General features: G+C 35.5%; 1 protein-coding gene across 1 annotated transcript in view; it reads left to right on the top strand.

Moving 5' to 3' along the window:
• Positions 1-5,880: 5,880 nt before the first annotated feature.
• The window catches only part of gsap (gamma-secretase activating protein), a 31,450-nt gene continuing 22,047 nt past the window's right edge, over positions 5,881-15,283 (top strand). The window contains exons 1-12 of the mRNA XM_034026476.3: positions 5,881-6,328; positions 6,767-6,849; positions 7,187-7,240; positions 7,321-7,390; positions 7,908-7,964; positions 8,541-8,629; positions 9,002-9,071; positions 10,964-11,013; positions 11,989-12,093; positions 12,215-12,271; positions 12,479-12,525; positions 13,375-13,460. Of these exons, the coding sequence (XP_033882367.3) occupies positions 6,247-6,328; positions 6,767-6,849; positions 7,187-7,240; positions 7,321-7,390; positions 7,908-7,964; positions 8,541-8,629; positions 9,002-9,071; positions 10,964-11,013; positions 11,989-12,093; positions 12,215-12,271; positions 12,479-12,525; positions 13,375-13,460 (850 nt within the window). The 5' untranslated portion in view covers positions 5,881-6,246. The remainder of the gene's footprint in view (positions 6,329-6,766; positions 6,850-7,186; positions 7,241-7,320; positions 7,391-7,907; positions 7,965-8,540; positions 8,630-9,001; positions 9,072-10,963; positions 11,014-11,988; positions 12,094-12,214; positions 12,272-12,478; positions 12,526-13,374; positions 13,461-15,283) is intronic.

Raw genomic sequence — 15,283 nt, 5'->3', positions numbered from 1 at the left:
AACAAGGCCTACTTTCAAGCACTGCCATTCTGTTTATTTCTACATTTAATAAGACAACTAAATATGGCAGTCAAAAGCAAACGCAAGGCCTGAGGTAAATTGACTCAATAACCTCAGTTTGAATACCTGTATGTATTCAAACTGAGGTTTGAATACATACAGGTGTAGCAAATTTCCCTTGTAGATAGTCGAGCGTCGCAAGAGGCAAGGACGATATATCGGCTGGAAACTAATTTATTTTAATTTGTTTCCAGGTTGATTCAAACATGCAGCCCTACGCGTGTGAGACTCTTATACATGTATTCCCCTAAAGTCTGCAGCACTGACGACACACGCAAGCAAACTGTTTGCAGTGTGTCGAAATTAGTTCATTTTTAAATGTTTTACCATTTTTATCTTGAACCGTGGGCTACATGATTACGCCACACACACTGACATAACATTGCGCACGGCTTTAAACCCCTAAAACATGTTGTGTTTTTTTTCTGTTTATGGCTTGTGGCTTGTAGATAAAAAGAACAGAAACGTGGCTAATAAGTCATTCATTCTGGTGCAGACTTGAGGTGAATATAAGCTTTTTTATAGTAACTGAGCCACGGCAACAGGAGCCCCCTTGCTGCCTCAGGGCCTAAAACCGCTGCTGGCTGAGTGTAGTCTACAGTGTCTCTTATTTACACAGTTTGAGCAGCCAGCACCAAACGGAAACACATGAAAAATGAGATTGGCTTCCTGTGACATGCACAGCTGTACGCAACAAAAGGAAGGAAGTAAAGCCTATTCTGTAATTCCTAATTTCATTGCAAACAGTAGGGCTAGAGCCACACATGATAACCGTGGGAATGATAAGGTAATCTCTCCAACCGAGATTTAGATACATTGCTCAAGAAATCCTGACACACACAGGCGTATATTCTTATTCTGCTATAGACACACGCCTTACTAGAGGGTTAGAAAAGAATATGTCTTTAGGCCCTAAATTACTGCATACGGTTCAGCACAAAGCAGCTCACGCTTTTTTCAACGTGCCAGACCAGTGAAGTTTATAATTCTCAGATTTGGACTGAGACATAATTGTAATTCCAGCTTGAGAGAGTCTCTATAGGGTCTTCCAAATGTGAGAGTCGTCCAAGGTCACAGGAACTGTATCGTGGCTGTAATTATAAAATAAAAATATAAACGCACGTGAGAGCAAAGCAATGCAGAGACTGCATGGGAGTGGATGAACATGTTAGAAATGCACTGCACTCCAAAAGTATCAGCTTCTGTTGTTTTTGGTAAGTGGTGTAAAATCCCACAAGCAGACGTTGACTGAAATATTAGCAGTTGCCCAATACGTTAGAAAAATAACCAATATAGAGTTGCTGAGTCTGAATTTCATTATTTCCGTAATTAGCCTAAAATGAATGCCTTAAAGAGAAGTCAAGTATATCCTGTAAGAATTACAAAACCATAGGTTTGACTTTTCTAAGGGTTTGTTGGTTAATTGCAGAAGAGCAGGAGAGGATCTCATCTATTATCTAATGATGCAACATGTCAGTAGGACTAGGTTTGTTCTGTATCAGTAACATTAAAAATTACATTGTTTGTTTTTTTGTCTTGCTAGTTTTAACATTCTCCTTGCTGGAAAAAAAACCAGAACAATAGCTGGGCTCGTTACTGACTGTCAAAACATTATACAGGAAAGAAGAAGTTACAACACACAGTTTGAGAAATGTATGACTCATGAAAGAAGCCTGGTGAACAGCACTGGATATGTGGACACTTATCAACAAGGAACTGGGCTGAGGCTATGTGGGGGTGTTGGGGGTGTCTGCCCCTTAGATATATATATATATATATATATATATATATATATATATATATATATATATATATATATATATATATATATATATATATATAATTGGGCTCCAGCCACAGACTATAAAAGTCTGGAGAAATCTTTTGTCTGGGTGGAGCGAGAGAGAGAGAGAGAGAGAGAGAGAGAGAGAGAGAGAGAGAGAGAGAGAGAGAGAGAGAGAGAGATGGGGGGGGGGGGGGGTGTGTCAGTCACAGGCCACTAGAACTTACTAGTCCCAGAGCTTTCACAAGTTCACATCCATGAATGTGACTTGTGATTACTGCTGAGCTTGGAAGAATTCCATCTGGTGAGACGTGAAAGGCATCTCAACCTATTCCACAAAGCCCCCCAGCTGTTTTACACACTGTCACCAACACATTGAATATCCAAGTGTTCTGTGTACATTTGCACAGTTTAATGTCAGGTAACCCACAGCAAGGAATAAAACAGGCCAGCTTGTAGACAAATTCAAGTGATGTCAAAATATTTGTGTAACTGCTGTTAGTAGGAGATAGAATACTGTTAAAGCAGTTAGTTGAGAATAATTATTGATCTGTCTTCAGTTTGCATAACCTTTAGAACTGTTATTTTTGGTGAGGGTGCCATCTTGTGGTCAAAAGGTTTTACACAGTTGCCTGATGTTTATATTAATTCAAACATAATAAATATAGATACTGTAGAGTTTAACACTTTTTCTCCTAAAGGGACAGACAAAAATGAAACTAACCTACTTGAATCACTCCAACGCTGACACCTTTTAAAGATCAGTGTAAATTATTATTTGTTTTCTAGACGACAAACAGATATCGTCTGCATTTGACACTTAACTGTAAAAAAAAACTGGTAAAAGTTTTACCTGTGCATTTGGGTACATCATTATTTTTTTATTATTAAGTATTCGGTTATTGATTGTTTATCCAGTGTAATAAATACATAATTTTCATGCAGTGGCCCTCTGATGCCTAGTCTGTATTAATGAAACAAAACCAGATACTATTATGGATTTAAATCAATAACTTACTTATGTTATTAAAAGTTAAACTGTATATACACACTGAGCTGTAGAAGAGCCATGGAACATGCCCAGGGGAATTACTGTGATTTATTTTGTCTTTGCAATTATATATATATATATATGTGTGTGTGTGTGTGTGTGTGTGTGTGTGTGTGTGTGTGTGTGTGTGTTATTCATCTGAAAAGTGCAATATTCTTTGTGTAAAAGGAACAAGGTCTTAGTCAGTGACAGGGCTAAAAATGAATGGTTTTGAAAAGGAAACCCCATGTATTCCTCATGTTCACTTTTTTTTTTTTTTTTTTTCGGTACTACACCAGTAGAGGTATTCACAGCAAAGGTCTAACTGTTTCCCATGGTAAACAATCAGAATGCAGGTAAGGTAATGATTATTAGACAACTGCTGCTTCATGGTACCCTTTCTGTAGGCCATTGGTCTAATTATAATGTTACAATGTATAAAATACAAGCAAAGAATTAATAAATGAGAAAGGGGACCTGTGATTACTTAGCTGTTCCCTGTTGAAAAATCCTAAAAACTTGATTATATGACTCCTTTAACAGTGTTACAGATTTACTATTTCCAAGGAATGACTTCCATGCATATTTTAACTAAATTCAGACAAGCTGTCCCCAGTCTTCAGGAGCTCATCCAATCAGGAAATACATTAAAAAATATGTTACCATGACCTGCACTCCACATTTACAGTGTGTGGAATAACCTTTAAATGTGCATGCAACTTTTATCAAATTTGAAACCATGCGTACTATAGTGCTCAGCGTAGCGCCATCTGCTGGGTGAGTTAGGAGCAGCCTCAGCTAGCATGCTGGTCAGGTGGCATGCTAAATTATGCAGATACGGGCACTGAAACATCATGGGAACCCCAAACTATGGCAATTAGTGCATGTGGGCGTCATCACCAGGAGGGGTTGGACTTTTTTTCATGGTGTGTTTGGGGTGATGTGCTTTGAATTTGTTTGTGTAGCCTTAAATGAAGCACCTCAGTGTGCATTCCTACTACAAGCAAACAATACGAAGGTCTTAGTGACATATATTTCCCAATCTACAACTTGATAAGGTCCTTAACAAATTAAAATGTGACTTGATAACACTTTTAAGTTAAGGTGACCAGATTTTTAAGTCCTTAAACTGGGACAGTATGGAAATATTGTGACTAACTTCCAATGTCAAAGCTACGGGGAAGATCTCAGGTTTTTATTTTCACTTTGGCAATGTTTGATCTAATATCAGATTGAAAGTGAATGTCGAGACTCATGGTGATATTCAGAATGGAACCTTTTACTTCCAAAAGCTTTTTTTGTTTATACATGATCTTATTGTCTTTGTAATGTCATTTCTACACAACAGGTAGTCAATACATTATACAGTAGCAATTCAATAATATCAAATTTTGAGATTCTATTTTATTGCTGATTACTGCTGCAAATCTAGTCCCTTTTCTGCCTAAGACACTGCATCTTCTCTCTTTGATTTCCACTTTCCATCTCACTCTGTCTCTATCTCTATGCTATCCTCCAGCATCCAATCTGCAAACCAGGCCCTTCATGCATGAAAACATTACATATGTCAATATTTCCATTTATTAAACGGTTACTTTATACAATCTAATTGTTTCAAAATATTGAATTTCTTACCATTTAATACGACGAGGTATTTGTTCTGTCTGTTTTCTATTGCAGTTTCTGATTGGATCATTGTTTTTTTTCTATTAAACTAAAAGCTGTGATAATGTAAAATACTTATAAAATACCTTAAAGAGCTAGCAAAAGATAGAATTAATCTTATATATGAGTACTCCATTGTCTCTATTGTCTTCTTACACTTTACAGGATAAAATATACATTTAACACGGAAATAAAAATAAGGGGTCACCAAATTAAAAAGAGATGCCTCTAAGGCAGCGTAATTACATATTTTGTAAAGAAAGGTAAAATGAAACAAGGATGTGGCACCAGGAGACCTGAAAGTATTGTATTTCATTATTGCTAAAAACAACACAACATGTATACTTAAAGAAATAAAAAAAAATGTTCTGAAACTAGTAAAATATTTTTACAACATGAATGTCAGAAATGTGAAAGTAGCTAGTTAATACATTATTTTGTATTATTCACGGACATATACTTAGAGGGTACCTGTGGTGAACTGAAAGTGAATACAGACTTATTTCAATAGAAATAATGGAAAGTGTTCAAACCACAACAAGCTTCAGTGCGCTGTGCTGTAAACATGTCAAGGTGATGTGACATGACAGCGTTGATTTCCGTAATTGTCGCCTATAGCTACACAAGAAGCAAAGTCCTTTGCACGCAGATATACATAAATCATGTATAATAATAAGAGAATAATTCCAACACAATACAATAGGATCTGTATGACCCGTTATTGTTAGCCTACAGTAATCTAACCTCTTCACACAGCGAGAGTGATGATTCAGACGAGGATAGGCACACGTTCGTTTTACCAAGTCAGTGGATAAACCCGCCCGCAATTTTCTGTGATTGGTTGCAAATATGAATGTTGACTATTCATTAATTCTCCAGATTTGCATGCGCTGTATAGCTGTTTTGTAATGTTATGTTCGTTCAACCTTGTTTAGTCACATCAAGTATTGTAATGTAATACGTTATATGGTACAAACACAGCAGCCGGCAAGAAAATACAATGTTCTGTAATTTATGTTAGCGCGACGATGCTCTGGGACGAAATGAGCGTCCCAAGAAAGGTTCTGGGACTGTCCAGTCCAAAACGGGACGTATGGTCTCCTTATTTTAAGGCTCTTTAAACGCTATGTTGCTAGTTTTGTATTGTCGTGTTTAATAGGAGTTTTACTTACAATTCCCCCTAAGGTATCCCCTTTTTAAAATTCACAAATTTAAATTTTAAAATATTGCAATGATTTATTAAGCTTCAATTGACTTCTCAGATCCAACTACTTGCACTTCCAGTATTTTTCAAGTCATGTGAGTCATCTGGGCGCTGTTCCGGACGCTTTGCATTTGGAAAACATTGAAAGCTTGAAGGATTGCTCGGTTAACCAATCGGAGTATACGCTTTAGAAACATGGTGGGGGAGTGTCCTTGGACGGACTGAGGGCTGCAAAATGAAAGTTTATAGATCCGAATGAGCAAAATGCATTGGTTTCAAAGGGATACATTACAGTTTCGGGAGGAAGAAAACATACTATGTAACCACTGTAACTAGCTTTATGCAAAACTGAAGTGGTCTTGCAGTCAAATATTCCTTCCACAAAGACCACAAACACTTGAACTTCAGCACCTATCTTTGGGCGGATAAATAACTACGTTTGTTGTGGGAGCAAGCAGGTAACTTTTCGCACTACGGAAAAACTGAGAGGAAAAGCGTGGCTATATGTTGAATTTACGCAGCACGTTTGATCTTCAGAAAGATGTCATTCAGATTTTGGAAAGGGATTACCCGGCTAAGGGGACAGGCAAGTATTGTTGCGTCTATTTTTATTTATGTTATTTAATGACGTTTTGTGTTTGTTTTATTTGTATCCAACCTTTCCTGTTGCTTCCAACACGACGAATCAGTGCTGGACAGAATTTTCCTTAAAAATAATTTACCAGTTTGGTGTGATGTTTCATTTTCATTAATGTCCAAATAATTATTTTTGACAGTTTATTCACAGGAAACTGTGATGATTTAAAAATAGTAATGACATGTACCTGCTAATTGAGCTTTCTAATGCCAGATACTAGGTGTTATTTACACACCTCAATAAACAGAGAGGCTGGAGAGCCTTCGCAAATAAATGTAACAAATACAAGGGCGCCTGTTTCATACACATTTACAAATTTAAACAAAATACATTTAATTTGGTATGTTGTACAATGCAGTGTTTAATACTGTCGTTTTGTCTTTTCAGAATACTCTGCTAGTTCTAAGGTTGAAGGACAAGTACAGATTGTTCACATTGAAAGAGATGGACATATTCTATATGAATGGAAGGTAAAGAGGGGAGGGGAGAGGAGTAGGGTAATTCCATGCCAGTTTACAATGAAATAATCAACTGGTAGTTCATGTTTATTTGGTTCAATTGCACAGTTTAGACCAGGACTGGAAGCACTAACCCAGGTATATGAAGGGACCTGTCTGCCTCTCTAAGTATGTCACACTATGTTTTTACATACAGTGTCTGGAGACGTGCATCTGGACATACTTAAGCATAATCTTTTGAGATCATCAGAATCTGGAGGCACCTGTCTGTCATCACGGAAATAATTGTTAAGTTTGCAGAAAAATTTTAACTTGAAAATATTTATGTAAGTATTATTGTCATTGACAGGGAACATCTGAAACATCTATTGGAGGCTATGACCCTTTCACAAAACAAAACAAGGTAGGCTCTCCCTGCACTTAAGAATTAACAAATTAAAGTTAACATGTTAACACAAGCTTAATTCCTCTTCTTTTTTCAAGCTGCTGTTCACTTTTGACAAGGAGGTTTGTGTAATAAGCTGTTCGGTCAACAAAGAAAGGACCTTGCTGGGTATGTTCATGTTGCTATTACAGTAAGAAAGATTCATGTTAGAAACTAAAGGATAGTTTCATAGTCCCCATGATTAGTAGTAATTCTAGATTGCTTTGAAGTCAGCCTTTTGGAAACATTTATAAATACTATACAATGGTAATCCAAGCCTTATGTGGACTTTCCAATTGAAAAGATGCCATTATTTTCACATTACTTTCAGCTAACAGACCTGAGCAATAAGACACAGAAGTGTTTGTTATTCTGAGATAATAATATACTATAATTGCATTTCAGCCCATACAAAGTCAAATGGAACTGGCTGCTCAAACTATACCAGCAAGCATTACCAACATGGTATTGGGTTATTTTGGGTTAGTAACTGTGATTGACTGATCATTTATACCCCCCCCCCCCCCCCCCCCCCCCAAAAAAAAAATAAACAAAACCAAAAAACCCCACCACAAGCTAGGTGCTATGAATCAAACCAATGTATATAATGTGTTGCAGTGTTATTTATTTTTCATTTCTTTTAAAGCTGTCAGTATCCTACAGGACAAAAAGAGGAGTACCATAAATGAGCCTCTCCGGGCAGGTAAGAGTACTGGTTAATGATTTAAATAGTTTGGATTGATGTGATGCAATCCTAACACTTATACTGTGGGCCAATACTATTGATCTAACCATCGCATCAATATACAGTGTTTACAGACAACAGTCTACAACAGTTTCATGAATAATCAAACTTTATTTATAAAGACAGAATTTAAATACCTCTTGAGTTAAAGCTTTGTGAACAGACCCTGTACAAAGTGTCTTTTTTTTTTTTTTAAAGGAAACCTATGATCATTCCTCCTTAAATGTCAGAAAATGGAGGGAATCTTTAAAATTGAGTGGTGTAACTGTGATAGTATGTCACATAGAAGTAGTCTCTCTGCGTACATATCAATAAAATTATGCATATACTGTAACTGCTGTTCAAACCACACCACCTTTTGTGAGAATTGCATTATCACATAATCACTGAGTCACATGCTCAAAGTGCTCTCGCAAGGTTTCCTTGTGTTTCTTGGGTATCCTGCTACAAGCATACATAAGGCCTCAGAGAGCATTCATATAATACATCAATTGATAATCGCTGCTTACAATGTATATTTTTCATTTTCTACAGTTTCAAAATGTTTAACACTCCTCATTGAGATTCATCCCATAAACAATACTAAAGTGTTGAAAGCTGTTGACAGTCGAGTAAGAGTGCAGGTAAAAAAAGTTTGGTGTTATATTTTATACTGCTTTTTACTGCTGTACTTTGTCTGACAACAAGCTACAGTCTTAAATGTGTATGTAGCGTTTAATGAAATACACAACATCAATGTGCTGCTTAGGTGACTTCTATTACAGATAGATATTGGTTATTTTGGTGTTGCCTATGTAACATAAAATAATATGTTTATGGTGCACATGGATATTGTGGAAATACCCACAGGTACCCATCTCTATGCATGTCACAGTTACAATTGGTATAAACATTCTTTAGCACAAGTTTGTGAGGGTTTTGGGATGTAAACATATCTTCACTGTGATTGACATTTTACTGGCATGTACCCCATCACTAATACGTTTCTTTTTCAGTTTCTGTACCCGTATTCAGAAAACACTGCTGTACTGGAAAGTCATTTGTTGCTCATTTCAGAGGACAGCTGTAAGTACATTTTAAGTGGTGTGTTGGGGATCCAGCAGGGGCGTGGGTACTGGGGCAGCAGCAGCACACCTTGGCTTGAAGTGCAGGGATGTTTTGCACCTGCTGGTGCTATGATATATCCTGCTAGTTTCGTGAATGTTATCGGCGGGGTGTGCAGTGCACTGTGCCTTTTTTTTTTTTTAAATAACTTGTGTTTATTAAATTTTTGCTTTTAAATAACTCAAACAGAACAATATGTATATACAGCTCTGGAAAAAATTAAGAGACCACTGCAAAATTATCAGTTTCTCTGGTTTTACTATTTATAGGTATGTGTTTGGGTAAAATGAACATTTTTGTTTTATTCTATAAACTACTGACAACATTCCTCCCAAATTCCAAATAAAAATATTGTCATTTAGAGCATTTATTTGCAGAAAATGACAACTGGTCAAAATAACAAAAAAGATGCAGTGTTGTCAGACCTCGAATAATGCAAAGAAAATAAGTTCATATTCATTTTTAAACAACACAATACTAATGTTTTAACTTAGGAAGAGTTCAGAAATCAATATTTGGTGGAATAACCCTGATTTTCAAGCACAGCTTTCATGCGTCTTGGCATGCTCTCCACCAGTCTTTCACATTGATGTTGGGTGACTTTATGCCACTCCTGGCGCAAAAATTCAAGCAGCTCGGCTTTGTTTGATGGCTTGTGACCATCCATCTTCCTCTTGATCACATTCCAGAGGTTTTCAATGGGGTTGAGGTCTGGAGATTGGGCTGGCCATGACAGGGTCTTGATCTGGTGGTCCTCCATCCACACCTTGATTGACCTGGCTGTGTGGCATGGAGCATTGTCCTGCTGGAAAAACCAATCCTCAGAGTTTGGGAACATTGTCAAAGCAGTAGGAAGCAAGTTTTCTTCCAGGACAACCTTGTACTTGGCTTGATTTTTATTTGGAATTTGGGAGAAATGTTGTCAGTAGTTTATAGAATAAAACAAAAATGTTCATTTAACCCAAACACATACCTATAAATAGTAAAACCAGAGAAACTGATAATTTTGTCCAGAGCTGTGTATATATATATATATATATACATATATATATATATATATATATATATATATATATATATATATATACATACATACATACATACATACATACATACATACATACATACATACATACATACATACATACATACATACATACATACATACATACATAACATTGACATTGAGATACATAAGGTTATAAATGATAGTACTGCGCCTTTTTACATTGCTTTGGAATGCAAAGGATAATAGACCAATCAGTGCTGACTGTCACAACAGGGGTGGATATTCTATAAATCGCACAGTTGCAATCTCACAAGAGTGGGTTCGTAGTTGGGAACGCATTAGAAGCTTGCATACAGTATAACAGTGATTTAGAAACAAATTCTCAGCAGCACCACATGCTAAAATAAGCTTGTCACAAGTGCTGTTAACTGGGAGTGCTGCTTTGTGGAGCAACACTCAAAACACACGTGACGGTCTAGACGCGGCAGATATCCATTCCCTCATGAAAACATTCATCAGCATGACACCGGAACTCAAGTCAACCTTTGGAGCCTTCTGACTGTCCATGTCAACGACTGCTGCAAATAAAATACACTGTTCAACTTGTTTTTACAAGTAAACCTTTCTAAATTGCAGTATTTAAGTGGGTCATAACAGTATGCACTACTTTGATTTGTTTGCTGTAAATGTTTTATGATATGCATGTTGTAAAGATTGTAGCAGACTGCAGTTAAAGTTTGTTTTACTTAAATAGATAAACAGGTGTTGATACTGGCTTTGTTTTATTAATACGTTTCACATAATAGCAACCAAATGCATTGTTTTGTTCCCTTCTTGTTTTCAGATATTGAGCAATTCCATATAAGCCTTTCCACAGAAGAAGGATACAGAGTGGTAAGAATATATATCATATGTATGAAGTATAATTGCAGTTTTGTTTAAAAAAAAAAAAGCCTTTTGTTTGGATTGCACATTTTATTGTCATAACCAAATGATCAAAATACAGTGTACATTGTGAGATTAAATGTATTATGAAAATATACAATGTACTTAATACAGTTAGAAACACACAGCATCGAAGTACAGTAGAGTCAATTATCCGATCTTTGATCAACCATACTGTTTAATCAACCGAACGCACCTGTGATCATGTGATGAATTACGTGTGGTGTGTTGCGCACACAGTTTTGCTGCTAAAACGGCGACGAGATTTAGGAGCCAAAAAAAGGACCAGCAGACTAATGCAAATGAAGAGTTACAGAATTATTCAGACCACCAAAACCTTAGATGGAGCATTGTGTGCTTCAAATTGCTGCAGTTAAGCAAATTAAAAGAGTCACCTCGTTGATTTTTCTTCTATTTCGACAGTAAGGGCTGGAGATCCTGTCTATGTTATTGAGAAGCTAAGAACTTTTATTCATTTCAATTGCACGTTATTACAATGCCTTAACAGCAAGTATCAAAGTACAAAAAACATTTTACTGAATTTTTGAAGTTTAATGATTCCTAAAGTTTTGTAATGTGTCAAAGTTGTACTGAATTGTATTCTTTGATTTTCAAAGTTTGGTATACGGTATGTTTACAGTATTTCATTACCTTAACTGTAGGTGTTAAGGTTTTACTGAATTGCATTAATTTAATGATTTGTAAAGCTTTGTAATTTTGTAGGATTAATGTGATAGAAAAGCCTACTAGCTATATATCGTCAGTAGGTACTTGTGTATGTTAACTTCATTCTATGCATTATTAAAGGTACAGTAATTGTTATTAATACCTGTTTGATTATCCATACAAATCCAGTATGCAAACTAGTATCAGTCCCAGTTTGTTTGGATAATTGACTCTATTCATTTTGTTTCTGTTTTCAAGGTGATTAAAAATTCAGATCGCCTTGCTAAGGACAGAGTAGCAGAGGATTTCACTTGGGCGCAGTGGGACACACAGGCTCAGAGGCTGTTTATTCTCCTCGTGACGGTATAACAAAATTATTGTTTTTTGAAAAAGTTCAATCTGTATTAGATCATTAACATGCAACTTTCAGCTTTACATATAACTGTATAAATATAAATATATTTATTTATTTATTTTTTCATAGAAACAGTCTTGTCTGAAGTGTATTCAGTTTTATCCAGAGCATAATTTTGAGACATTGGTAAGTCTGAGTTTAATATTTTCAGATCTTGATTAGAAATCTTCATATAAGCACAGCTGCTGCATGAGAGTTTCTGCAAATAATATTGAATACAAATCGGCGTTCCTTAGCGTAGTTTGTGTAGACAGGCTGCTTTAACATAATTAAATGTAATTTTTATTGCTTATTTTACTGTACTGTTATAAATACGTTTTTTGTCTCACCCAGCTTGAGTTGCCTTTGGTTTTACCTACAAACCCGACTACCACAGTAAGGTAAAAGTAGTTTCAATGATTTTAGTTTCTTTGTGACTTAAAGATGTGAAAACGATGTAACAACTATGTATTTGGTATTAAAGATCCAGTATCATAGTTTACATCCCGGAAATAAATATCTAGCCATTAAAGTGCTACTTAAAAGTAAGGCAGACTATTTCAAAATACTGTAGTAAAGGAATCAAGATTGACCTGCTCATTCAAATACTGCCACCTTATCAGTGGAGGAGAACGACACTCAGGATAGTTTTTTTCTAAAATGACCAGTAACAATATAAGTTTAAAATCATGTTTGTTATAAACATTTGGAGATTATTTATTAAGAGGTGCATTTTCAAGACCTGTTTTCTTCACCACAGTTGAGAATAAAAGGATAAATATAGGCTAAATAAATAATAATGACTAATCTACACATATGCTAGTCAAAGCTATAATTATTCTAATATTGTAGCACTAATATTAATAATATCAATGCACATTTATATTTATATGTTGTGAAATGGTGCCACAGTATGCACAACATACCAGTAGGCATTTTGTAAAACATTTAAAATAACTCTGTCATTGTTTTCGTGTAATAAATAATTGCATTGGTATTCGTATAAAAACAGCAAAACATGTTTCCAGTGTACAGTGGGGACAAAACAAACCTGTCAAATAGTACAGCAAAAATATCCGTCTGTATAGTAGAAAGCATAATACACAAAAAGACATAATAAATATTGACTAACCCTGCTGTTACAGTATACAAATAGTTAATTACGACTTGGGCCGTGATAAAGCACAGGCAAAAGATTCCCACATTTATAATTGGTCACTCTGTTAACCTTAACGGTCTCTTTCCTACAGACTTGTTAATTTTGGGTATGATCATTATCAAGAAGAGAAGAAAGCAGATGAAGGGTTGAACATGCACGTTCTCACAAGTAAAACAGGTAAATTAAAACTATGTGAATTGAAGGTATAATTACATTTGTAACAGAGGTCTTGCAAGAAGGGCATCAAGTGGAGAGATGTATCCCTCCACCTTTGGAAAATATCCCCCCTCCCCCAAAATAAATAAATGAGATAAACAGAAAGTCATTGGCTTCAAGGAGTGGCTGAACAGTGTTCTACCTTACGGTCCTTGATTTGTTCTTATAGACTCTGTACCTGTTTATGGCTGTTTTGTGACCTCTACTTGTTCAGCACAAGGTGTTGATGGCACAGCCCAATGCAAAGTATTTTACTCCACAGTAAACCACTGCTCTATTCAGTACAGTTTGATACAGTTAGCAACATATACAGTACAGGTGACTTTAGGGGGTTGGGGGCTTGCTCAAAATCTGAGTGAGTGGTTTCCGCTAATTATTGTTAGTATTATTTTTGGTTACAAGATTGAAATCCTTTTTTTTTGTTTTTTGTATGTATTTACGTGCGAAAGTAAATACTAAGGTGGAATTGCATAAGAATATTTTCCCATTTTCTTAAACCAAATTCACATGTATAATCAAGTTTTCCTAAAACACCAGCAAAATTAATGAAGCTGCGTTAGAGGGTAACAAAACTTTATTCCCTCATTATTTAATTCACACTCAAAACAAATTCATTCTTTTATAGGACCAAAGGTGTGTTATAGATTATAAAAAGTGTAATTCAAATCAGAAATGCTAATTACATATTTCATGTATAGCCTATAAAAGCTTAATTTCTCAGTACGTCCATACGAAGGCAATCACGGCCAGTAGTCGTGTGCAAAATTATACAATAGAGCAAAAACTTTATTTCATAGACTGTATAAAAGACTTTATTGAAACTGTGGAGGATGGCAGAAAGGATTCCACAGAGATTTAGTGCTGCCTTCCCTGCAAAGTTTAAAAATATTGTGGAAGAGGCTGAAAGTAGAGACACTGGAAAGTTGTACTGGAGTTATTTATTATTATTATTATTATTTTTTTTTATAAAATGGGCCTAGGTTAAGTTGAATAAGGATGAAACTGGTTTTGCTGCAAACATTTTGACACATGGTTTATTTTTTTTCAGATTTCAAATAATTTTATATAATTTTTTGTTAATGGTTCAGTTTCATAAAAGTTGTCAGTGCATTTTGGGATTTTTCATACTTGTTTCAGTTAGGAGCAGTGGTTAGGAGCAATAATTTGCTTAATTAAACCTTTTAACTTGTTTTCAGCTCTTAAGCAGTTGCAGATTTAAAGTTAGCTATACCATTTTATAAGTAACTTGAACACTGCAACTTTTTAGGAGCTGAAAACAAAAGGTCTAATTTAAACAAATGATCAGTTTAATAAAGGGTCTAGTTAAGTAAACTGAGAGCTCAGTTGGACTGAAAAACCAGAAGACACAGTGGGTCCCCATGACCAGGGTTGGGAGTGCATGTGTGTGTCTTTCATGTGTTTTCCATGGAAGACCCAGTTTTAATCATTAATCAAATACCTAAAACACTCTATAAAGTTTTTTTGTTTTCTTAATTTAGTTTACTTAGGATGTTTTGATTTTCTTCAATAAGTTTTTTCTTTGCTTTTTCTTGAAATATTTAATTGATTCTATTTTAGAACTAAAGTCTCATCAGGAAAACAGGACACAATATGTAATGACATTTGTAAAGGGCAGCTACACGAGTAGGCCAACTTATACTTATTGGAAGAATGTAGCCTATAGCCAGGGTTAATTCCAGTTCTTTGTAAAACTCATGCAACTAGTACAAAATGTGAACCGAAGCAGATGCAAAGTCATTATGACACTGTTGTCTCAGCTGCTT

This window comes from Acipenser ruthenus, chromosome 7, assembly GCF_902713425.1.
Source record: "Acipenser ruthenus chromosome 7, fAciRut3.2 maternal haplotype, whole genome shotgun sequence".
In the NCBI taxonomy this organism is placed as follows: domain Eukaryota; kingdom Metazoa; phylum Chordata; class Actinopteri; order Acipenseriformes; family Acipenseridae; genus Acipenser; species Acipenser ruthenus.
This window is presented reverse-complemented; position numbering and strand designations above follow the sequence as displayed.